Source organism: Pangasianodon hypophthalmus, chromosome 28 (assembly GCF_027358585.1).
Source record: "Pangasianodon hypophthalmus isolate fPanHyp1 chromosome 28, fPanHyp1.pri, whole genome shotgun sequence".
Taxonomy (NCBI): Eukaryota; Metazoa; Chordata; class Actinopteri; order Siluriformes; family Pangasiidae; genus Pangasianodon; species Pangasianodon hypophthalmus.
In genome coordinates, this window is record NC_069737.1 from 5,715,389 (window position 1) to 5,741,674 (window position 26,286).

At 40.5% G+C, this 26,286-nt stretch overlaps 1 protein-coding gene and 1 long non-coding RNA gene across 6 annotated transcripts in view; one reads left to right on the forward strand and one right to left on the reverse strand.

Moving 5' to 3' along the window:
- Positions 1-26,286, forward strand: part of elavl2 (ELAV like neuron-specific RNA binding protein 2) — a 46,107-nt gene that overhangs the window by 16,527 nt on the left and 3,294 nt on the right. For 2 of the 3 annotated variants that reach the window (XM_053231031.1, XM_026945370.3), the window contains exons 2-7: positions 6,615-6,705; positions 8,839-9,079; positions 16,935-17,038; positions 21,974-22,127; positions 23,371-23,596; positions 24,325-24,363. In XM_053231031.1, coding sequence (XP_053087006.1) covers positions 6,634-6,705; positions 8,839-9,079; positions 16,935-17,038; positions 21,974-22,127; positions 23,371-23,596; positions 24,325-24,363 — 836 coding nt within the window. In that variant the 5' untranslated portion in view covers positions 6,615-6,633. The remainder of the gene's footprint in view (positions 1-6,614; positions 6,706-8,838; positions 9,080-16,934; positions 17,039-21,973; positions 22,128-23,370; positions 23,597-24,324; positions 24,364-26,286) is intronic. The other variant, XM_053231032.1, reaches the window with a different exon arrangement.
- Positions 24,345-26,286, reverse strand: part of LOC117596385 (uncharacterized) — a 100,852-nt gene continuing 98,910 nt past the window's right edge. For all 3 annotated transcript variants that reach the window (XR_008301196.1, XR_008301197.1, XR_008301195.1), the window contains one exon: positions 24,345-25,586. This is a non-coding gene — a long non-coding RNA (uncharacterized LOC117596385). The remainder of the gene's footprint in view (positions 25,587-26,286) is intronic.

Consider the following 26,286-nt stretch of genomic DNA (forward strand, 5'->3'; position numbering starts at 1 on the left):
ACTTCTGTTGCTCCACTGAGTCTGAGCCGCTCTAGTCGTGGAGCTAGGGGAGGTAGATGGATGGAGAAATTTGTCCTTTTTTTTTTTGTTTTTGTTTTTGTTTTTGTTTTTTTGAAGAACTACCCTGAAGTACGCTAGTGCAGTGCGTCATGATGGCAAAGACTACTCGTAAATTAAACATGGCTTGTTTGAATGAGACTCGCAGTAACATTTCAGAGTAGTAGCACACAATCCATCTTCATAGTTGGAGAAATATTCATTTGAAAAATGAATCAATAAAATGCATTTACAGACATTTTCTTTCATGACCCCATTTGTGAATCAGCTCAGTTTTTAAATGCCTGGACTAAGGCATTGAACAAATGTATTTTTAACTTTTTCTAATAAAGTTTCTAATGCATCACACCGTTTGTGACCTTGTTGGAAGCTGTTGAAGGTTTTGGCTGTGAGCTGCAGTTTTCTGGCCTCACGTTGGGCCTCGGTTATCGCGCTGGATATGAACGGATTTATTCGTGACTCTTTCGTACAAGTGTTTAAACAAGAAATTTGGTATTTATGAAAATCCCACAAATACAGAAACTTTCGTGTCGAACTCGTGCTCCTGAGCGTGTATATTTACATGTTAACCTCGAGTTGATTGACTTCAAATCATATTTTCATGGATTAGTGCAGTTGTAAGTATAGAATATACTGTCGAGTTTAAAGTGCTTAGTTTTATTATGTTTACAGCATTTAGCAGATGTCCTTATCCACAGTGACTTACAGAAGTGGTTTAGAGTCTCTAGCAAAAACACATCCTCATGCTAGTTCACTAGGTCAGGGACCAAGAGCACCATCCGGAACATTCTGTGAAAATCAGCTGTCAATTGTTGGCATTAAAGGATATAAAAAATAAATAAATAAATAAACCCATAAATTAAGACAAATAAAATTAATCATAGCCATAAACAAATGCCTCAGCTGACGGAGGGTGTAGCGCTTGTTTATTATTAAATATTTTTATTGGCATAGAAGTCAAAATAACTTCCACTGCTGTCTTTCAGCTTTTACCCTGATTGTTCATTTTGTTCTCCCAGCTGTCTGAGCACTTTTATGAAGTTTTGTGGGCGTCGCTACATGCAAATGAGCTGTCGGGAACGCGCTTTGCACTTTAACAGTCCGACCTTTTGGTTTGATGTACAGTTTTATAAGCAGCAACTGAAATGAGTTGATGCAACAATCGAAGCTGGTGTGTTTGAAGCATGTTAAGTTGAAACATAACTTTCTAATTCTGTTCACCAGATAAAATATAGTATAACAAATGTGTTAATGCATATAATTAGAATTATGATAAAATGGTATACAGTTATCAGAATATAGATATGAAATCTCATGAACAGTGAACGCATCCCTCCTGAAATCCACTTCAGTCTCCTCTTTTATTGGGCTGCTTTCTAAAGCCAGGAAGTGGGCCAGTGTTTTACTCCCTGTTGAATTAAAAGGTGAAATTACAGAGAGAGAGGAGTGTGGAAGCTGGATAAATAGCACAGCCTTCTTCCTCATCGTTTCCTCACAGTTTTTGCCGTGCACAGCGTTTTTGTCTGGCTCACAGTCAGCCTTTCTTTTCCTCAGGCTGTATTGAGCTTTTCACAGGCTAAAGATGCGGTCTCTGTAGAGCGAATTCAGATGCTGCTGGATTGAATCGATTCACCCTTTTGTATCTGTCGGACGTGGTTAAATTAGAAAGGCTGATGTGGGGGGGATTAAAAAAAAAATCTTTTTATTATACAAATCTGCATCAGTGTCAATCAAAGCTGTTGGACTTTGTTACAATTTAGAGTCGACTTCCTGGTGAATCTGTGGTTTGCGTGCAGAGGATTTTATTACTAAAACTGAGTCCCTTCTGTATTCATCCTGAACTCATTAATATACTGAGGGGCAAAAACCCTTCATTTATATTCACGTTATTTGTAAAGACGTGTCCTCGTTATCATAACAAGCACAAGACCTGTCAGAGTAGCTGAGGATGAGTCCCAAGTGTTGGAGCACCTTGTGTCTCCTTTATAAAGGATGTTGTACATGGTTTAGTCCGTGCGTATCGAACCGTGGTGCTTGTGCTTCACATCGGTGTGCTTCTTTAATCAGGTGAGAACTCAGAAATCACACTCGAGACCAAAACAACCTGTCCGAGCGAGGTGGTGTCGATCCTCTTCCTAGCCAACACTAGTGAAAGCCTTTCGACTCTGAATCGACTCGATTACAGGAAGTTTTGTGATAAACTGAGCTAAAGGACAGAGCTGTAGCGCCGCAGAAATCCTGTGTTCTGGAGATTCAGCGCAACAAACAAATGAAACGCTGTACGTGATGCAGAAAACGTTTACAACTAGTTATTTATTATTAGCTAACGATTTCTTTAGCACCATCTGCATGATCTTTAATCTTGGCGGGATGTTTTCAGCCCTACACATTCTTCAGCCAACCCCCCCCCGTCATGGTTTGATTAATTATAGACAGTGTAAAACCAAACCAAGTTTTGGTGTATTTGCTTCGATTAGCCTCAAAGGACTAACAGGTGTGAAAGTGCCCATAAAGCACCCTTCATTCTTTGTTATTCTGATTTGGGAATATGGTTTGAACGCTGCTCCAATTGAGCCGCAATCCAATTTCAGTTATTTTTAATATCTAAAATATATTTTGTAAATTGCTAGAGCCCTTTGTTTGCTCATATAACTGTTTTATCCTTCATTCTGCCCAGGCATTGGATTAAAAAGTTTATTCTGGTTTATTTAGAGGTCACTGTTTTTTGTATTTATTCACATTGTATTATCAGGTTAAGTGTGATTGCTGTTAGTTACACACTGATATGATGCTGGCTGTTGGATTGAAATGCTGGACTTGGTATTTCATGTTCAGTTTCAAGCCATAGATGTGTGTATTTGGTGAGCATGTGTGAGATGGTGGACGTGATGCAGATCTCGCACTGATCGTAGGACACAAATAGCCTTAAAGCTGTTTACATTGGCATTGCTCCTCACAGGAAATCAGCTTGGTTGCTGTGAAGATGTCGGCGTTGGATACATTTCAGCCGCGTTGGTATGTGTTTTTTAAAAAAAAAAAAAAAAATTGGTAGTGGGTAAGAGCACCTGTATCCCACCTGCATACAACTAACACTGTGTTTATTAGCTTGCACAGATGTTTTAAAAAAAAAAAAAAAAAAAAAAAAAAGGGGGGGGGGGGGGGGGGGGGAGGAAATGGCAAAACCCAGTGCAGTGCAACGTGCAGTCAGTGAGGGAGAATGGAAACGTGGCCAGATGAGCAGAAATGCCAGTAAAAGACCTACTGCTGTTTTGTCGAGAGTGCAAACACTACATGCTACATCATGGAAAGAGGATAAGGACTGCGCTCAGTCACCTCTTTCTGGGAATTCAAGTGCTCGCTCATTAGCTCTGTCTGAATGCAGCTTCACGCACGTTCCTCGTTTGCATTAATTAATTAATGTTTTAGCTGGTCATACTCTACATAATTAGGTTTCCAGGTGACCAAAGCACAGGACTGGGTGAGCACATTGGATCTGGTGAGTGTTAACAGGTTTAAGACAATTTCATTGTCCTGAATTTAACAATACAAAATACTGGCGAGACTAATTTTGTTTCCCTGAGGTATATCGCGAGACTTCTGTTTATTATTCATTGAGCGCTGTCTCTTCTTACGCAGTAGGCAGCAGCATACAGAGCAGGAAGTTTGCAAGTGGGAACTAACCGCCTCAAAGCAAGCTTATTTAATAGTCCAAAAAGTTAAGCTAATCAGAAGGAAGCGTTCTGGCACGCGAGTCAAAGACGAGGCCTCGTTTCATTTGGCCTGCCTAAACTTGGAATAAATAAAGCTGAAACACTCCGGTTTCTACCGCGGCTGGCCTGATTGCGCTCTGAAACACGGGTTCAAATTAACGCCTCTGTGCTGCGCTTGATGCAAGTCACACTCGCGTCTAAAACGATTCAGAAGCACGTGGTGTGTGTGTGGTGCTGGCAGTGGTGTAGCCAGAAACTAATTTCAGTGGGATGAAGGGAAATGTACAAAATAAAATCATGATTTTTTTTTTTTTTCCTCATCTTTACAGTTAATTCAGTCAGTGTGACGTGCTCGTGCTTTTCAGATGAATGTCGGACAGCAGCAGGAGGAGTTGTGATTTGAGGACGTGACTTTATTTACTCTTTTAAGGCACAATCTACCACCAGTCAATCTTTCCATATTAGGAACATTTCCATAAATGTATTTTATGATAGTGAAAGATTAAAATAATGGTAATTGGGGAAAATTTGATTTTATTAGACCTGATCTACTTTTCTCATTAGTGTATTGATATTGCAGCAGTTCAGTTTGTCATTTAAAAAAAATAAATGCATTAAATTGTCAATATTGTCTCATGGCGCCTGTATCGGGATACGTCTCGTATCATGGCTTTAGCGTATCATCTCATAGTTAATGATTTTTTTTGTTCATGGCTGGTCTTCCTTTATCGTTTCCTCTGAAGTTGTTCTGAAGGGGTCGAGTATAAACCGTGATGTGGCTGTGATTTAAGGCTTTAAATAAACTCGAGTTCCTCTTGACTTTCCCTCGGCACTTGCACTACGGTATGAAATGGTACAAAATTACAGACGACGACTAAACAAGGCACAGAAAGCTCTTACTAATAACATACATTTACTCAGAAATGACTGCGTATCTGTTCTGTTCTTGTTTAGTTAATACTTTTGATTTGTAACTCATTCCATCTCCATTACTACATCACTGCGTTGCTCTATAATCACATGTTCTGGTAAAGTCATGAGGTGAAGTTTTAGCACTGATCTGACAGCTTCAGATCTAAATTCCTAAGAAATCTAAACTTTAACAGATGCAACAACTAGAACGAGGCGTAATAACTCACTGTACTCTATCTGCTGCTTAGTGTGAATCGTAACAGCTAGCTCTTAGCGTTCAGCTACTAGGCGACATCAGCGTTATCGGCATGCTAGCTAGGGGTGGGAGATATTCCAAAAATATCTCTGAAAATATGTTTGAAGGCGAAGAAGTGTGTGTGTGTGTGGCGGGAGAGTTTTCCCAACTGCCTGCCTGCAAAACAGTAGGGTTACTTTATTTATTTATTTATTTTTTAAATGCATGTATTTGTCTGCAATATCTACAAAATAACTAACTTTAAACTGAAAAAGGAGAAATTCAAATATTTATAAATTCTCATAAATCAGGTTTTCCAATTTTAAAGCTGCTTTTAATCAGAGTATAATTTCTATTCTTTATAGAAATAAATATCAATTTTATTCCAAATTGTTTTGAAACAAATCATAGATTTTTAACTTAGTCAGTATGGAATATTTTACATTTAAATCATTTTTACTATTTAAAAATGTATAATGTATCCTGTTTATTTGTATGCCTATTTAGTGTTGTGTGCATGTTTCTACTTTATTTTATAACCTTGCTCTTGCTATGAATATAGCCCTTGATGCTGCATTAGAAATGAAACGTCTAAACTCTAAGACACTTTTCTGAAATTTCACAGGTATCGTGACGTAATTAATAACGAATAAGATATTAGGAGTAAAGCTAATAATGTCTCATGGAAATCGTCCCTTGGGGAGAGAAAACGGCACTAAAATGAACTCGAACCAGAGAAGAATGTGCTTTTACTACTTCTGTCCTAAAGTGAACATTAGCGTACTCGATTCACTTTTACTTACACACACACACACACACACACACACAGCTTCATATATATGGAACTGTAGCACTTTTGAGCAGTGGAGTGGGAGTGAAAGGAGCAATGAGTTTTGTTTCATTCTGTCTGAAATCCAGATGAGGAAACTTTCTTGAAAGTAACTAATCTCTCTAGGCCTGTGTGTGTGTGTGTGTGTGTGTGTGTGTGTGTGAGAGTGAATGTGTGTTGGCTGTTTAGCCAGATTTTGATAAACATTTCTCGTTGTTAAACGTGTGAACAGATGTAAAGTGGAGGCTGGTCATGGTCATTTTTACATGAATCATTGCAAAGGCGCACGAGTTTGCTGGGATCTCACGAGTCTGACCTTCATCTCTGCTGTCCGGTGCTCGCATACAGAGCTTTCTGTTTTTCTTTTCTTCCACCTCACCGTCACTGGATGTGGCCTGCACCAGTTCAGTGCATCACTGATTGTCTCGCACGATGCAGCTTTGATTCTGGAGTGAACTGTTTTAACCTCACCTCCTTTACTGTCCTGACATTTTTTTTTAATGATCTCAGTCATAAATGTCGATTCCAGGGTTCTATAGTCTGAAAAAGCGGGTGATCGTGTAATCTAGTGCTCATGTGTATATTTTGGGAAGTAAAGTGCCACTAGTGTATAAATTGCGATGTTGGATTATAAAGGAGACTTGAGCATGAAATGCAAATAGATTTTTACTACAATTTATGATTTTACAAATGTTCTGCATCTGTTCTGTCTGATGTATGGAGTGACGCTGGGTCGTTTAAAAAATGTCTGCATGGCTTCCCCAGTCCCCAAAAATTAACAAACAAATCCCTCCCCCTCTTTCTGTAATGATGTGATCTGACGTGTGTGTGTGTTTCTAACACGGTGTGCTCTGTGTCCACATTTTTGCAGACGGCATCTCCAAACTAACATGGCAGTCAGGCTGTGTGATGTGGCTTCTCTGCTTAGAAGTGGCTCGTGGGCGGCTGAGCCTTGGACCGGGGTCTGTGGGACTTATTTACTCTTTTGATTTATTTTTCTTTTTTTTTTATATATATATATATATATATATATATCCTCCTTCTCATGTCTTTCCTGTCATGGCCAATTTCCTGTGGTGCTCCACGTTACATCTCGAGTGCTTATAAATCATGGAATGGAGAGCAAGCAGGCTTGGGTCGTTGTGTCAAAAACGAAATTCAAACCTTGCTAAAAAATCTTGAGCGACTCGAGCTGTTCAATTCATCACGTCTCAAATCTGTCCCTTCTCTGCTTCAGATTGATTAAATTTGATCAAATGTTATTAAAAAAAAAGTTTTGCCCTCAGGCAAGTGATGTCATTTATCGAGTAATACTTTTGTTAGCGGTTTTGCGTTAGGCGCGCTATTCCAGCAGTTACGTAACGAGTATTAGTGTTGTAAAAGCAATGATTAAACCCCACTTATAAAGAAAACTGTTGCTGTAGTAATAACGGGCCAAACACTAAACTGTAGTTTAAACTTAAACTGCACGTCAACCATACACAAGTGACGTAAACCATACTTGTAAAAAATGTAGACTTACCTGATTAAATACAATATTCAAACCTATAAGCATAAAAACAAATGCAAATAAAAGTTCAGGAAGCCAAGAAGTAATTACAAAATCTTCTGAATTTCAGTTGAAGTCAAAAAGTGCCAGGAAAGTCCAGCAGGTAATGGTGCAGATGTAGGAAGGATCCTCTACACGATGTGACGTAGAGAAGGTTTCAGCTGGGTTGTCCCTCTTCAGCTACGCGTCAGATGTGCTCCTGGTTTTCTGCTCAACACTATTTCAAAATATGAAATGATAAAATTAAAGAATTTAGTGAGAGTCCGCACTTTTAGCTGTTACTGTAGCTGTTATCTGTGACAGAATTCAGATGAGTGCTTTAACTCCAGAGCAAATTCTGTCTGGAAAACTTGGACACGCCAAGAAAATCTAGAGTATTTGCAGAAGGGTGTTTGACGAAGTGTACATAATGTGGATTATATGTTGATGGGTGTTTTTGGAAAAAGGGCATCAGTTGGAGTGTTTATTCTAGACTGTAGAAAATGCTGAAGTGTGTATGAGGAGGGTTTGAGGGAGGTTGATTGAAAGGCGTTTGTTGACTGGAGTTTGAAGGTGCTTTGTTGAGGGTTGCTGGAAGACTGGTGTTTATTGAATAAGGGTGTAGATTTGTACCTGTTGGAGGTATTTGAATATTTGAAGAGTGTGTGTTGGTGTTAATCTTGTGAGGATGTGGTGCTAATGTCTCGTGTGTGTTGCTGATTTTGACGGTGTTGTTGCGCTGGTTAGGTAAACAATTTAATTGTAGGTACTGGTGTTTTTCAGCTTGGAGTAATTAGCTGTTACTTGGCACTAATGTTAATGTGATTAGGAAATGCTTTACAGCTGATCAGGTGCTTTGTGCTGGAGCAGCGTTTATTATGGCGTTAATACTCCTGATGAACGGTTCTGGCTTTTATTATACTGAAAACAAGATAAAATAAGGTTTGCTGTTTATAGTGCTACCACTCTGCAGAGGATCTCTACACTTTCGCGTCCTTAACACGACCCCGTCTGTGTTCGTAGCTAATTAGCATCATTGATGCTACGTGCACGTAGCTTAGGCTTGTTACAGCAGGAAGAAATGAGGTGTGTGGGAGACGGAGCAGCAGAAATGGATTTTCTCTCTGGATTATTTTATCTATACACTAGACCTTAACTCTCCTGGTATCTTTTTGTAGGAGCTCGAAGCTAAAAATGTGCTTGTTTTCTCAGTTTTAGACTACAGACAGATCGTGATGGTCTTCTTCCTTTGTCATTTAAAAAAAAAAAAAAAAAAAGACACTTTAAATAGGATCATTTTTTATACATTATTCACTATTTCGATTTAATCTTTCCAAAAAAAAAAAAAAAACTCAAATTGTATCTGTGTGAACTAAAAACTTTTACATGGAGAATTTTATTTCTTAAACATTTTTAGGTTATTAGAATTGAAAGCGTGTCGTGTAAAATCTTTGCTCGCACAGGCAGCACCTACAGGCAAGATGGCTCATGATGACATGTTGGAAAGGTGGAAGGTAAAAGTGTGTTTTCTGACTTGATCTCCTTCCCCCTTTTTTGGGTTCTTTAGCAGGTAATTGCTGCCATGGAAACGCAGCTCTCGAACGGGCCGACGTGTAACAACACGAGCAACGGTCCAAACCAGATGAACAGCTGCTCTTCACCGGTGGAGTCGAGCGGCATGGAGGACAGCAAGACGAACCTGATCGTGAACTACCTGCCCCAGAACATGACTCAGGAGGAGCTCAAGAGCCTCTTCGGCAGCATCGGGGAGATCGAGTCCTGCAAACTAGTACGAGATAAAATCACAGGTGAGGGTTTTTCACCGTCTGTTTTATTTTTTCCTGTTTTCAGTAAAACAGCATTCGGTAAGGATTTTGGTGTTTAAAAAGGACTATAAATATACCTCTAAATGATGATACCGATATCCATCTCTTATTGTTTTCCTTAAAAACTACTAAGGTTTAACTTTTTTTTTTTTTTTTTTTTCCCTTTAAACTTGAAGCACTTCATAGTTCAACCCTTTCACACAAAAATCTCTTACACTGTGTCATAATGTATTAATGTATATAAGTCTAAATATAATAAGTCTTTCAGTTCCAAAAATTTCTTTTCCAATTCCAGTCTTTGCCATTTGTTACAGGATCTGATATCCGATATGGTTTCTCCAATATCCCATCCACTTTTACTTTTTTCTGGAATCAACCCGACACAGATAAAATAATCCAAACTTTTGGAAAAAAGATCTGGATTAGACCTCATCAAAATACCTGAGGGCTGGTCTCACACTTCACACCACACACACACACACACACACACACACACACACACGTGTACTTTAGGAGTTTGTTCTGCTGGAGAACAGCATGGGAGTGCGGCGAGCCAGTCCAATCGCAGCCTGGAAGATTCTGAAAGTTGTGGCCAGAAGAGTGTACCAAAACATGTCGCATGCTCCGTATCCCGTGAGTGGAACATCCGAGGCTGGGAGAAAAATATAATAAATACAAAAAATAAATCAAAATGTATTTTAGATGTTTAGAGTTAACTTTTGTGTCAAAAATGGGCATTTTAAGCATCTTAAATTGTGAAACTTGAAAATAAAAATGCACTTGGTTGTGTATGGATCTGCAACACGATCCATGTTTTCCTACATTTTGTCTGCATCATACCTGAGGAACTGTGTCATTTGGTCACATGATCATTTTCAGAAATTAAGCTTGCGGGAGACCTTTTGGTGTGTTGTGTAGCAAATACGTGTGTAATCGTGTTTGGTACAGCTATAGATGTTTAGTCCGAGTCTTTTCTGAACGGTTTTCCATGACGTTTTACTAACTTACATCTGTTATATAAAATGTCCTGGTTTATAAGGTGCTAGTTTTGTTTTTATTGTAAGTCATTGATATTTTTAAAACTAAGTCGATCGCGGTCTGTTTTCCGATCAGTGAGTCCCTAATAGAGTCTCGGTCACAGACGCACATGAGGGGATGAAGTCGTTGCTAAAATTGGGGCTGTTGCTCATCAGAGCTGCTGGTTATTGTGTTGTGGACGTGGGCATGCGGCGGGCTTTGTTTCTCATGCGAGCGTTATGAAATGGACTTCCTACATGAAAGCTGTCATCGCTGAAGCCTCACCTCAGTAACCACTGACTACTGCAACTTTACAAACTACACTCCACCCTGGCCATGTTCACACGCGCGTTAACTGTAAGTATGTAGGTATTTTCACTGTACTCATGTTTTTGTGTATTTTTAAATCATTTGTGTAGTATAGATTGAATGTAGCTGTAGAGTCATTCTCTTCACGATTCGCACAATGTCTCCTGGATTTCATGACATCTAATTAATAAATATAATTAACTTAGATTTTAATCCGTTGATATGCGTATGACTATTTTAATATCAAACTCATGCGTATGAATGTTTTATAAATGAAGCCTCAGGTCTCCGTTTTTCAGACGATAGAATAACTGAAATCAGAGTTTAATACGAGTTAAATTCCTTCAGTAGTTTATCACAAAACATACAGAAATACTTTTCTCTTTGGTTTATCAGACTAATCTCCTTAACTGTGATGGAGAGGGCTTTGATGGAATTTATTATTTTTTTTTTATCCAGTAAAATTATAATACAAAAAGCAACGTTGCACATTTTCTCTCTTTTTGTAAGACGCAACAAAATTAGCAAAAAAGTCAATACCAGAATAAGCATTTCATCTCAAGTCAAAGCTCTCAGCATGCGTTCTCTCCTCATTGCCTCACTTTATATTCTCAGCGTCCTACATTTATGAAATAGCTTTTTTGTTCTCCCTTTAAAAAAAAAAAAAAAAAAACAACCAAAAAAAACGACAGCAAGGATAGTGTGGCCCCCTTAACTGAGCAAAATGTTCTCATTATACCCCCCCCCCCCCCCCCCCCCCTTTTTTCCTAAGCGAACGCGGTTATGAAATTTCCCCGCTAGCCAAGCAGATTGGCTCACTCACTTTAAAGAGCCATTTAATTGTTAAACATCACTGGTTTTATTCTAGGCACTTGTTCTGAATCCTGCCCCCACACATCTACTCAGCACGCCACTGGCTCAGCGGCTCTGCGGCTCAGTAAGATGCATTAAAATAAGCTCGACTGGATTCTGCGGTCTCCTGTAACAATGAATACATCGATTCTAGCTTTCGCTCTTATCTGATCACACATTCGGCTGATTTCATTATGTAGAATTAATTCACTACATGTTTCGAAGCATAACTGCAGTTCAAAACTAATTAGGCTAGCAAAAATTTCTGGACATTGCACATACAAGAAAGCAAAAATATAGCTTCTTTTTTCCAGGCTCTGTGTAAACATCTTGGAGTTAATGCTTTAGATTTCTTCCTGCCCAAACTTATGCGTACGAATAGATTACTGTGGTTTAACATTTGTGCACATTAGTTGTAGTTATGACTTCTTTTTTTTTTTTCTTTTTTTTTCCTTACAAAAATCAGATTCCTATATTTTTCAACAGCCTGAAGAATTTCATTATGAATAAGTTCCAGAAATAGTTCCAGATCAGTGACTGTTGGAGTCAACCACGTTTGTGTGCGGGTGAAATCATACGTCGTCATAGATTAAAGATCAAATCTGTGAATTAGTGTATCTAAATGATCTGTGGATCTGTGACGTATTTAGCTGTTAAGCTTTAAGCATATTAAAGCAGATGCAAGAGCTATGAACAAAGTAAAAATAAATAAATAAAGGAAATGTCCAAATTTTATATTGAGTAAAAGATGATTGAAAATAAGAATTCTAAAGAACTGATTAATGGACTGTCTCGCCTTCTCAGTGATGTACGTCGTGTAAGCCAAGGCTGTCTCAGTGCACGAGTTAGTCAGTTAATTGCTCTTATATCCTTTCGTGGAAGACGTTTGAATTCGTATTTGAATTGGCGAAACCTAGAGTGTATACATGTATACATCAACCAACAGGGGAGATCACTCAGTTTTTAAACACTGAAATATCGGCTGTACCATTTCCTCCAACCACACCGAGTTTGCTGATAACGCCGTGGTGATGGATGGTGAGTAGGAGGAGTGACTTGCAGACTAGAGAAAAACTACAATCGCACATTGTTATCCCTCTCTGCTGCACATCAGTGATGCAGCCATGAAAACAATCAGAAGGTTTCTTGGTGTGCATCACACCAGCCTCCTTAGACCAAAAGCCCAGCGGTGCTTCTATTTCTGAGGAGCACAAACCTTCTCTCTATCATCCTCGCGGTGTTCTACATGGTGATCGTCTGATCTGTCTTGTTTGGGAATTGGAGCAAGGCCCTACAGGAGGTGGTGAAAGCAGCTGATCAAGAACACTTATTACATCTGCATAGACGCTCCTGTTGTGGATGATCCCGCTCTCCTGGTCATGGACTCTATACCCCTGACTTAGTCTAGGAACATCTGGGGAACCATCACCAGACTCTACAAATGCTTCTTCTCTTCTGTTTATTTATTTATTTATACTTTAGCGCCCTGTATTATCTTTTGGACTCCACTCTTGTAGGTATTATGGCAGCTGGCTGCATCACTTTATTGCAGTTCAGGCTCTGCACATTTCTTTGTCGTGATTTATGACTCCACAGTTTTGGAGCGCAGTTACTGTTGCACTTTTGGACTTTGTGGTCCTTTGTGCCTTGCTCCTGTGTTGTTACATCATTGTCCTGTAGAATCGGCTTTTTTCTTCCACTGCAGGCGTCTTTCTGGCTAGAATGGCAAAGATCTACTTGTGTACCTTTATTTAGCCCTGACCTCTGTCACGGCAGAGACTGATTCTTTTTTGTTTCTCTCGTTCTCTCCTTTCCTCCTAGCTCAGCTTCTCGGTTTCCTCATTAAAGCACACCTCCGTTAGATCTCCCACAGTAGCACACTAAACGGGGAGCCAATTATAGCGAAAGCAGATGCTTAGAGCCACTCTCTTGGGGACGAATGCATATTCTGCCAGTCTAATTGGCACTTTGCTGGTTGGTTTTGGTGAGTGAAAGATGTGAGTGGTGTCTGGTTTTTTTTTTTTTTGGGGGGTGGGGGTTCGTTCAGACCTCTCCTAATGCCTTTTTCCCCATTGGAAGGATGCTAGTTATGGTAATATTCACCTTGTTGGCTGGTCAAATGTGACATGTCAATTTTAAATCTATTACCGTCTGTTAATCCACATGCACGATCAGTCCTTTATTTCCTTTAAAGCCTCTGGAAGCACTGAATCAAATTTTTTTTTAAAAAGTCACTTAACAGGTATTGACGTACAATTTAATTATAGGTAAACGGTATAACATTGCAAGATGACTAGCAATGATGTCTTCCTGTTAATGTAACCAAAATTTATCTCCTGTCCATCACCCACATGTGAGCCTTCCCTAAACTGTTACCACAATGTTGGAGGCACAAAATTGTATAGAACGTCCGTTTGTTGTAGCATTACAATTTCCCTTCACTGGAAATATGAGGCCCAAACCTGATCAGCACCATGATGCCCCTGTGCACAAAGTGAGCTCCATGAAGACATGGTTTGTCAAAGTTGGAGTAGAAGAAATTAAGTGTCCCGCACAGAGCGCTGACCTCAACCCCACTGAACACTTTTGGGATGAACTGGAACACCGACGGCACCGAGGACCTCCGAGCCCGACATCTGTGCCGGACCTCACTAATGCTCTTGTGGCTGAATGAACGCAAATCCCCACAGTAACGGTCCAAAAAGAGTCGAGATTGTTCTAACAGCAGCGGGGTTTCCCTCTGGAATGGGATGCTCACAAGGCACATATGGGTGTGATGGTTAAGTGTCCACAAACTTTAGGCCAAATAGATGATCTGCTGCAAATCAGAACATTGCATGCCATGCTGGAGTAAACTGTACATATTTCTAAAGCTTGTCGTTTGCAGAAGGTGGTGATGTAGTAGGGGTGTGTGTGGATACTCAAATACCCAGTCTGATATGCTTGTATTTGAATGCATCAGTGACAAAACTGCTTGGATATTCGTTATGCCCCATGGCCAGAGGAAGTTTGTTGGGTTTAATCAGGTTGTTCCGTGTGCCTGTAGACCAGAAAGCACTGATTTGGAATTACTGTGATTAGTAAATCTGACGCATGTCATTTTGTCGTGGATCTAAATGACAGTCCATTTCTGCGTATTGCTCTATTTTAACAATGACATAATTTGGGAACCATAAATAAAATACTCCCATACACACCCAGCCCTTTTTCTTTTTTGAGAAGCTCCAGAAGGATTTTTCCAATCTTATTTTTTTCCCCTGTTCAGTGTAAAGCAGTTGTCTTGCACTGATGCACATTTGGGATGGTTGAGCTTTGGGGATCCCAAAAAAAAATAAATAAAAAAACCAGACAACACTCTCTACCCAGAGTAGGATTTCCTGTGTTGCTCTTTTTGCTGTAATTTTTTGGATTCGACGGTGCGATTTGGCACAGCATCCTCTCTGCAATCTCACCGTCTGTGCTGATCATTAGAAGGTTTCGCTGTAGCGGAGGAGGCTGAGCTGAACCTGACCAGCAGCTACATCTTGGCTGTGGAAATTGCATCGCTACCATGTGGTGGAAGGGAGTGGGTGTTGAGCTTTATTTTTGTTTTTATTTATTTATTATTTCTCAGGCAGATTTGAGATTGAAATTATTCAAGAGAACAGAGATCTTCATTGCTCAGCCTGATGAGTCATAGCAGCAGTCTGAGCCCCCCCACCCCCACCCCCCGTGTCTATTAAAATAAAAACGTCCATCATACCAGGCCGAAGGAGAAACTTTCCCTTTTTGTAGAGAGAGCTGCTTCAATCCAGTGAGAAGGCTGAACAGAGAGGAAATGCTTGTATGTGACTAATTTTAATAACCTGATGACTGATTAGTATTACTGGGATACTGCATTTGAGACGTTTCAGTCCCTCATTCCCTCAATTCATCCTGATTGTCAGCATGTCCAGAATATGATCCTAAAGGCTGCATTACCATTTTTTTTTCACCTATTACAGCAGCATAGAGTTTAAGATATAACGCCTCTCGAGACAGGAGCTGCTGTAATCGGCTGCCACTTGCACGGCGCCATCTTGATGTGCTATCACATCGTGTAAGAATTCCCTGGTCATGAGAAGTTTGGTTAACTGGCTTGCAGGTAAAAAAAAAAACAAAAAAAAACCAATTTGAGCAAAGACAGGTGATGACCAAGTTTGGACAGTATTAGAAATTTTGGACAGCGGTAGCTCAGTGGTTAGGGCATTGGACTATTGATCAGAAGGTGTTGAGTTTGAATCTCAGCACTGCCACTGCTGGGCCCTTGAGCAAGGCCTTTAACCCTGTTTAACCCTTGAGCAAGGCCTTTAACTGCTCACTTGTATAAATGAGATAGATGGAGAATGTCCTTACACTTCTGTAAATTGTATTGGATAAAGGCATCTGCTAAATGCCGTAAATGTGAATGGACCAGACTCTCGGAATGTAAACGCTACTACGACTGGTCTGATGCGTCACACTCAGCAATTTGTAATCAGAGTACTAGCGTGAAAGAATACTGGCATCTTGTACCGCCGCTGTCATTCTTGGTTCTCATTGTTGTAAATGTTGTAAAAACGTTGTATACCGGCAGCACTGACAGCTGTTGCAGCTGCAAGGCACATTACAGGTTTATATTAATGCGCTCCTACTGTTTCTATAGTAAGAACATGCACAAAGACTTCTATGGCAGACGCGCCACATAAATGGAATTAAGTGTGTGTGTGTTGATCTGGCAGAGTTCTTAAAGGTGATGTTTGTTTAGCATTTTTGGAAGGAGTCTCCAGTGTCGGCCCTTTGTAACAGTCAGAGGTAAAACTATAAAGTTTGTAGATGCAGAAAGGCATCAGGCTCGAAGGGCTTTGCGGTTTCTTGCTAACGTGATAGGCTACGTGTTTTATTTTCTTATTGACTTCAAAAGAGAAATAAAGAGGCTGGTGAGGGAGGAAGTGTTTTACAGCTGCTCTGACTAGAAACAGATAATGTCTGACTTGTTCTTTAATAAATAGGAAAATAATCCAAATAGTCTCCAAGTTATTTTCCTGTAACAGCACGTACCCCAGTGTGTTATTCCTCACATCTCATACGGTGTGATGCGCAATAACCTTATACAGTGTAAAGCAATCTTTTAAGGAATACGATCGCTGTCCTTAAGCTGCCCGATTACCTAAAATACTGATTGCGTAGGCACGGTGTTGTCAGAAGAAAAAACCATGAAGCGAGATATTGCAAGCTGAATTTCACAATACACCACATGACCAGTTATCTGCGCACGTCTAGTCAGAGCTCATGAACGAATGAAGTGCAGTGATTTCTAGAAATGTGTCCGTGTGGCTCGTATGCTGTCCAAGCAGCCTAAATTAGTGTTTGTGTAGTGTGTTTAGGTCTACTGTTCCATGAATAAATATTTCTCATTTAGAAATGGGCTGGTCAGTGTGGTATTTTGTGTTTCCATGAACACAGTTGTTACAAGTATATATTGTAGACATTCTGAATTTAATTCTATGCATTTGGATTTTGTGTGCGTGTTTGGAGTGTGCTTTAAATTTGTTAATTCACTTCATTTGTAGCTAATAGCTGTAAGTAGTCTTGATAAAAGCTTGGCTATTTAATGTGATATAAAAATGCATGATCAGAACCTACTTCTGTTTTATTCCAGGGCAGAGTCTGGGTTACGGATTTGTGAACTACGTGGATCCTAAAGACGCAGAAAAAGCTATCAATACTCTAAATGGACTGCGACTGCAAACCAAAACCATCAAGGTAAGAGGGAGTGTAAAGAGAAATTCTGCTTGTGAATGTGGGATTGGACTATAAAGAAAAACATATTACGCCATATCAAACCTGCCGATGTTCACGTGTGTTGCGTAGGAGCTCCACGTTAACACTGAAATTATCACGCTAAAAGTTATCAGTAAAAAAAAGTCAGTCTTTTTCCCTTTAATATAAACAGATGAGCTAATTGAATGTGAATCTGGGATGACTGACAGGTACGTGTGAGTGTTGGTCTCTGATATTAACTTTTTTTTTCTTTTTTTTTTTTTTTAAACTGTTAATTTCTGTATGTAACATTTTCCCTGGAATAGGAAGAAAGTGTGCATGTAAACCAGAACTACAACAGACAAGTGGCAGCTTCCTTTCCCCCCTAAGCACCTGGTGGTTGCTGTAAAACCACACGTGTGTGTGTGTATACACAAGGCTTTCTCTGCCTTAGCTAAGTGATGTGAAAGGACTGTATTGAAAATGTCCTGCATTTTTACCCCTCACTCCCCAGTATTCCTCCTCTGGATTGGCTGGTCTGCAACACGACTCTTTCTTACAAATCACAACTTTAGATTTTCAACGCGGATAAAATTAAATGCAGGAGCAGCAGTGTGTACCAGTTTCCTGTTTTCTTATCGTGCTGTAACACTCCTGGGGGGGGGGGGGGGGGGGGGGGGGGCTGTTCTTTTAGAAGTGCTGATGCCATACAGTTAAATAGGGAAGGTGATGTTGGACAAGTTAGAACAAACGTGGTTAGAGGTCAGGAGGGATGGATGAGCGAATGTTTGAACGTTGAGTTATAGCTGTACCTTTCCCTCATCTGCTCTCCAGAACATAAAGTAGAGAAAAGCAAGGGCGAGTTTGGTGGCGTTTATCGATCGCGGTTCCCGTGCGCGTGGACGCCGTTCAGAGCTTTAATTAAAAGCGGACAGTTTTTATCGACGTGGCTGAGATTGCGGAGCCGAGCCAGCGTCTCACGTCTGCCAGCGTTCTAATTAAATTTAGGCAGATAAGCACTGTGCACTGTGTCACCCAGGCAGAGCTGCTGAGGAGGCAGAGCGTGTGCGTGTTTAGCTAGAACCGGAGCTATTTTACAGTTCTAGCTATGTCCTCCTAAAATGATGTGCCAAGCTTACTGATGCATGAAGTTTAGTGTTCCTGCTTGTGGATTAAATGAGCTAGAGCACATGGAGCATCATCCTGTTCTGCTACTAGTCCGCTTCTAGCATTTTGTTGGTGAGGAACGAGCTCACGTAGCTGTGTATTGCTAAACCCGAAAAATCCTTTAATTATTATTAAACAGTTCGGTGTCACTGCTGCTTGCTGACGCTGTTTTGTCGTCCTTCTACGCAATCAGTTGAAAAAGTTTAAAGATATCAGAAATGTCATTAAACCCCATTTGTGTAAAAGGAAGGTTTTAAGGAAGAGAAAGAAGATTCTGCTGTGATATGAAAGAAGTAAAAGAAGTACATTAACTCCCATAATGCCCTGCAATGCAGAATACCCATGCTGCACTCTAATTAGGAAACGTGTGTGCGCGCGTTTGGGGGGGTGGCGGCGGCGCATGTTAAATTGGGACACCGGTGTTTGTACCCTACATATAAATAGTGAATAGTGAGGTTTAGGATGCGTCCATGTGAGCTAGTGATTGGGGATATGTGGCCTATATAGTGAGAAAGTTGGATGGTGCGACACGTTTAAGACGATCAAAAGATTTTGATTATTCTGACAAACCATTCATCAGATTAAAAAAAAAAAAAAAAAAACTACTTATGGCTTAATGCACAAAAAAAAAAATCTGCTTGGTTATAGCCTTTGCAAATGTAAAACTTGTGAAAAGAATGTTATCTTGCGCACTTAGAACTATATGTACACTAGAGGCGTAACGATTTGATTGATGATGCTGGCTTCATGACTTGGTTCAGTTTGAATCCCAGAATATTTTAAACAAAATTTGAATGAAAACCTCAATTTTTTTTTATTTCTGTATAATAAACAATGCAAACTGATGTGCATTTTGTCTGTATAAAGCTAAATGAATCAGGAATAGCTATGAACAGAGGTTCACACACGTCACTTCCATGATGCACATCGTCACATTTTTGCATCGCAATGTATCGTTGCACCCCACTATAAATTTTTATTTTTTTTTAAATTGCCTGTAAAATGTTTTGGGCTCAATGCCTGCTCACTGAAACGGTTCAGTTGTGACAGCCTTGCGCATGGTTACAGTGTACAGTGACCGGTTTTGCTTTTGGAACGAATGCTAATATACTTCCTTAAAAAAAAAAAAAAAAGTACTGGGTGTCCTTTAAGTCTAGCATCACAGGAGCAAAATGCAAGCTTTTATTTACTGAACTTGCTCAGTATATTCTCTTTGACTTTGATTTCCTCTGTGTAGAATTATTTGGATTGGTTTTTCCTTGCTCAGGTACGTCATGGTCTGTTAAATATAAAATTATACATTAATGCTGTGATGCTGGACTTGTGTGACGCCCTGTACAGTAGTGAGACGATACACCAGCGCTTCCTTTTTCTGTAGCTGCTACATGGTTTATGCTACATTGACGGATCGGTCAGATAAAAAGAAAGAAGACTGTCGCATCATTAATCCATAAAACTCGAAAAGAATTAGTGGTCTTGTTCCTGGACGTGTCTTGGTTTAGCACTGCTAGCTGTCTAGATAACGTATCTGAAATGAAATGGGTGTGTGTGTGTGTACAATCCTCTGTCTAGGATTTATTCTTTATTGCGAGAAAAGATGTCTGCTTAAAACGAGTGTAACCTAAAGGAATGGTGTGTAAAGTGTTTTTAACTATTAACAGTCAGTCAATGTAATAGTATATTGACGCTTATTATGGTGTGTTTTTGATCAGAATTGTTGAGTAACATGGTGTGGAGTTTGGAGTAGTTTGGAATAATGTTTAAAAATGAAAGTGCTTTACTCTAGAGCAAGCAGTCAGGCATTATTTTAACTAAACTCTTCTTTCATCTTCACGGTTTAAAGAAAAGAGATGCACCATGCCGTCGTCGTTTTGCCAAAAGCAGCTTAGCATATGCTCGTCGTTGGGGCTGCGCATGAGCCGAGGGATTTGGTCGGCGTTTTGAGCAGCAACAGCTCACAGTTTGGAGAGGTGTTGCAGTCTCCTGCGTTATAAATATCTCCATCTGTTCCAAAGCTTTCTCGCTCTATAGACAGTGGTTGGGCGTGATTGTGTCGTTAGCTTAGAGGCTCGAGTGAGAATGTGCTATTGTGGGCCTGTCAAAGCTTTGTGTGCGTGAATTTAACGTTATTATGAATAAAATCTGTTTCGCAGCGCTAGCGCTTCGAAGGCTGGCGATGTTCTGCTGTTCTGTATTTGGGATGAAAAGGAGGCATTGAATGTTGGAAATAAACTGCAGTGAAGTGCCATCAGCATGTAAATACACTTACAGCACTCATTTAGGTGTGTTTCACCTCACTCTAGAAACTCTGTGGAATCGTCTAGAATGGTACCGTCATGGCTTTAGCTGACTGGCTGCCATTGATGAGTTGTAATGAATGGAATTTGGGGACTAAATGCTGTCTGCTTTTGGAGACGCCGCTGTTGTTTCAGCCGTCCTCTTTTCTGTGTTGTGTAGTGAAGAATTTGTTGCATTGAAATCTCGCTATTACTGAGGAGAAAGTGATATTTTAAGTCATTTGGAAAATGTGTGAAAGAAAACATGCATTACAGTCTTTATTGCTTCATTTACAGAGTTGGAGTGAAGAATAAAATCCTGGAGTCGCCTTGTAATGAGATCAGCTCGGCTGTGTTGCTTTCCCCTGTGCAGTGCTTACGTGCGGCAGCAGTGCGGCATTCACGCCAAACTATCCAATCAAGTCCTCTACCACGTTTGAATTCTTGACCACGCCCCAGCGATTGATCCCATAATGCACCTTGTGTGGTCTCGAGTGAATTTGTCCACAGTGGACACATAGCAGTGTTTGTGTTGGTGTTAACCTACCCTACAGGGTCAGAATCGGTCTGCAGGGGTACCGACCTGAACCGTACGTTCCATCTACCAAACTTTGTGGACACCTGAGCATCACACCCTTCCCAAAACTGTCGCTAACTCGCTAACAAGAAACCTGCCATTATCCAATTGGCTAATGATCAGTGTGGTTTTGCTGCTGGTTACTGTTTCCTGAAACACGTACAAACCTGGCGTAACACAACAATGATTGTAATGCTAGACTAGCTTGTTACCATTAACGCAAACGAACCTGACGTTTGTGAAGTAGCTAGAGCTACCTTCCAGTTGTAGCTGTGTTTTTTGGCGCTCGCTGCTGTTTTTCTGATTATTTGTATCATTATTTATAAGGGTTGATATAATGTACTTTTAGAAATGGGTAGAGACTGATGAAAATGGTTTAATAAGTGGTCACTCTTTCTGGATTCATATGCAACCCGTGTATCGTGCAATTCTGTCTGGTGGACAAGCGGCTCAAATGGTAACAGACACAACTACTGTACATATTACTAAAACCGGGGGAATTAATTTCTGCATTCTCATCTAAGGGGAGTGTGAAATTTCACTGCGGCTGCAGTATAATGCTCTCTGGAGGAAAACTAGTCCCCATGTGGTGAATAGGGCGTGTGGTTTAGGATACATCCACAGTGAACAGCTGATGGTGAGGTATGTGTTGGTGTGAATAGCTGTGCGGTTTGCGACTGTAGAGTGATTAGCCTTTTTAAACACGGTGCTGATTTGTCATGTTCCATCACGCAATATGAACGCTACCAAGAAATGATGCTACAATGTTTTTTCCTTCCCCATATTGTTGTACATTTTTAGATTAGATTCATCTTTGTCATTGTGCAGAGTGCGAGTACAGAGCCAACGAAATACAGTACAGCTTTTGTAGCATGTAAAGCTGTTGAGCCACGTGTAACGCGCGTGTTGTGCCATCAGGTGTCCTACGCCCGTCCGAGTTCGGCCTCCATCAGAGACGCTAATCTGTACGTGAGCGGTTTGCCCAAGACCATGACGCAGAAGGAGCTGGAGCAGCTTTTCTCTCAGTATGGACGCATCATCACGTCCCGAATCCTCGTCGACCAGGTCACAGGTGAGTGAGTTACACCTGCTCGAGTTACATCATCGTTCTGTAGGACTTGCAGCTACGAGAAATACCCAGTATGAAAGTCCTGGTCCATTTATAGATGAGACTGATGTCTTATTAATGTCACTCCACACTCGAGCGACACCAGAAGTGCTGGAGGACGTTACAGGTGCTGCTGCTTAGTCTCCAGAAATGGCTGGTTTTTTCCCCCCAATCCCCTCAGTCATAAATATGCATGGACAGATGAAATGTGAAATGGATTTTAGAGCAGAGAAAGGCAGCGTGTGTAATGAAACCCACCTTCTCTCCCCCCCTCCTCTCCCACCATCATCTTCCCCTGAGGTGCTGCTTTAATGCCTGTTTCACAGCGAGCTTTAAAATGAATTTACAGTCAGACTGATCTCCATTTCCAAAATGCCAAGAGTCTCGCTCACACTCTCTTGCGCAGGCTCTTTGTCTTGCTTTCTTGCTTTCTCACATTTCCTGTGTGTGAGATGATGGTGTGTTTGTCTTCACTTTTGCTGCTATGTAAAGATCGACTCTGTCCATTTAAAGAACTGGAACAGGAGAGAAAAGGAGAGAATAAAAGAAAGTTAAAGAAACCACATTTTGTAAAGAAGAGAAGGGAGGAAGATGGTGGAAGGAAGAAAGAGCAGCAAAACCAGAGGTGCAGACAATCTGCAGTTATGCTGTAGCATTATGAGTAAAATTTCTTCTGTGGCTAGTTTACTGAAGGTAAAAGATGTTTGCTTTTGCTAGCGGTTACTTTCGCTCATACTTTCGCTGAGGTTTTGGGGGGCCAGTAAAAAACAAGAGGGCAGGACTGTGGTCTCTTCAGTTGATAAACAAACAGAGGAGTTTCTAATTAAGTTGCTATCAATGTGTCCCCCCCCCCCCCCCCCCCCCTCCTGCCTGCTAAGATTTTCTTGTTAGCAGTATTGGCAGCTCAGCAAAAATAAAAAAGATGGATGAGAATGAATAGAAGATAATGAAATGGAGTAAATGGTGCAGTACGAGTGCCATGATGGTGGAAGAAGCTGAAAGTGGAGAAATAACAGAAGTCTATAAAATATTGGGGATATGCTAACATAACCATCTGTCAACTAATCAGACAGCTTGGCTAGAGCATCCACTTTTAGTGTCTTGGTCAAATGATTAAAATAAACAAAACAAAAAAGCCAGTGACACCTGTTTGAGTTTTTTCTTTCTGATGTTGAATTTGTAATGTGTTTGTTTCTCCCGTCTGCAGGCGTGTCTCGAGGTGTGGGTTTTATCCGCTTCGATCGGCGCGTGGAGGCTGAGGAGGCCATTAAGGGGCTGAACGGGCAGAAGCCTCCCGGAGCCACCGAGCCCATTACGGTGAAGTTCGCCAACAACCCGAGTCAGAAAACCAGCCAGGCTCTGCTCTCTCAGCTCTACCAGTCTCCGAACAGGAGATACCCAGGACCCCTCGCCCAGCAGGCTCAGAGATTCAGGTAATGCGCTGGAGAAATCTGCATTGTGGGGACAGACTTTAGGTTGAGACTTTAGATTGAGCTGTTTATTTTAGTGTCAGCTTTCTTACGATTCCAATATGATCGTCAGGGATATAAAAGTTCTCCCTACTTTAGAGAGGAAGCCGTGTTTAGCTCTTTTTCTCCTTCATTCTCTTTCATTACTTTTAAAGTGACTCAGAATGATGGAGCAGGTCACATATAATTAATGTAACACACATTCTGGTAATAATGTGCCAGACTGCCTGTCACTGCGTCTGTGCTGCATATAATTATGTATAATTATTAAATCATAATGCATGCGGGTAACACAGGGTGTCTCTGTTCAATTAGAGATTGTGCACGTTTAATTTTTGAGCGTGTCAGTAAATTTCAGTACATGTCTAGGGTCAGTGCTATATCATTTTTTTTTTTTTTTTTTTTTTTTTGGTTAATTGGATGTTGGTCTGATTGGCCAAGCGAGGAAATTTGAATATCCGATCTGCACTTGCACTAACGCAATCCAGGCTTGAATTTTTAGACCTGACTGAATTGAAATGAATTAAGTGTTGGTATTAGTGAAAACATTCAGGGTTGTGCAAGTAGTTTGTCTGTGTATATTGCTATTGTGTCATGTAAAGCCTCCATGGGTGTTTTTAATTAATAATAAGTTCATTGGTAACAAAATCAAGTTTCATTGTTCTGTGCTAATCATCTTTGTTTCTTTTCAGGCTGGACAACCTGCTGAACATGGCCTATGGAGTGAAGAGGTAAATGTGTGCATGAGCTGTGTGTGAATGGAGAGTTCAGTCCAGTAGTTTGGTGATTTTCTCGCTCAGACACCTGATTTGTCTCAACACTGAGCAGCAAATTGCTCAATTCAGTAATTGATTACTCCACTGTGAAGACCAGAGTTGCCATAAAGACTACAGTTATTAATATTGTTTCACTGGATGGTGTGGTACAGTAACAAATCTAAATAAAGATCTATCAGAAAGGTTTGTGGAGAGCTTGTCAAGTTCTACTCAGAAACAAGCAGTATGGTTCCCCCTTTAACTAAATATTAAAGATGCGTTAAATACACCCAGAGGAAGTCAGGGGTGCCAATACTTTAATCTTGATTGCAATCTTCTTACAACAGAGGAAAAAATACTTAGACTCTGCAATAAAAATAAAAGAATTTAAAATAGAAACCTGTACGTTCTGTGCCTCACAGCTCCAGGGTTTGATCCTGAGCTCAGGTCACTCAGGTCTGTCGCATGTTCTCACCGTGTCCAAGTGGGTTTCCTCTGGGTTCTCTGGTTTCCTCCCACTTCCCAAAAACATGCAGGATGGCAGACTGTCTATGCTAGGTGTGATTGAGTGTGAGAGATGGACTGATGTCCCACCTGGAGTGAATTCTCTCACCTTGCGTCCAGTGTTCCTGTGATAGGCTCTGGCTCCATCCCCTGACCGGGATGAACTGCTTACTGAAGATGAATGAAAAAGAATGAACTTGTGGCTGAATCTCAGATGCCGTACTGTTGGCTCTGTAGTGCACTGTGTATGCTGTAGTAAGCAAACAAAGTCAATAGGAAGCCATTTGGGGGTTCAGGCCAACTGGAAGACTTTAATTTGGGTCACAGGTTAGAAATGTAAAAATGGTGCAAAAATATCTTACACAAAAACCTTACTGTGGGCAAATAAATAAAACAATGTTTTATGGTGAATTTGTGATGCCTCATAGCCTTGCATAGAGATGAGAAAAACATTCCTTCAGCAGACTGTTGCACTACTGAAGTTGTTTTCTACTGTACACCAGGAAAGCCCTCTTCTTTTTCTTTCTTTCTTTTTTTTCCCGACCTGTCACCAGCCTGCACTGTTTTCAGCTCCACCCATGTTTGGCACTCTTGGGTACAATGGTACTTGGTTACAGTATGGGTCACTTGGCAATGGAAACAGAGTGTGGGATTATGGATGTTACTGTACCTCACTGTCCAGTGGAAAGGATGTTCTGTAAAATAAATGTTGTAGTGATTTAAACTTTGATATTTAGGTGAAAAAGGTAAAAAAATATTACTGAACACTTGACTCATTTTTCTGCACTGTGAATGTCACTTAACTGCAGAAGCATCTCCTTCCTTTAAGACTGCTAGCATCAGAATTCACACTGTGGTTTTACTGGAGCAAAATGTAGCTCACACTGTTCCTAAATGGTGTGTGTGTGTGTGTGTGGAAATGTAGTGTTAGGAACACACCTGTCAGGATGTGGCTGCTGAGAGAAGCTCAGCCGAGTGTGTGATCTAATCTGAAACCTGCTGAAATAATTCATGCCCTGCTGTTCTAGACTGCAACCACACACACACACACACGCAGTGCTACACACTCCTTCGCTAGTTATTTATAGACTTTTTTCCTCCCTTTGGCAAAAGCTCCACAGAGCAAATGGGGAAGAAAAAAAAAAAAAAAACATTAGCATTTTTGTAGATTTCTGTCAGACTAAATATAAGTGGATTCTCTTCTTTCTTTTCTCCTCATGGAATCCTCTTTTTTTTTTTTTCCATTTCTTTGCTATTCCTAAAAAGTTCTGGTTTTGCTCTTCTCTTAAATGCACTCCCAAAAAAAAAAAAAAAAAAAACCTGTGGAAGTGGCTTTATGGCATGAATGGAGCTGAAAGTCACAGCATCTCAGCAGCCTCGCTCGGTACGCCAGTG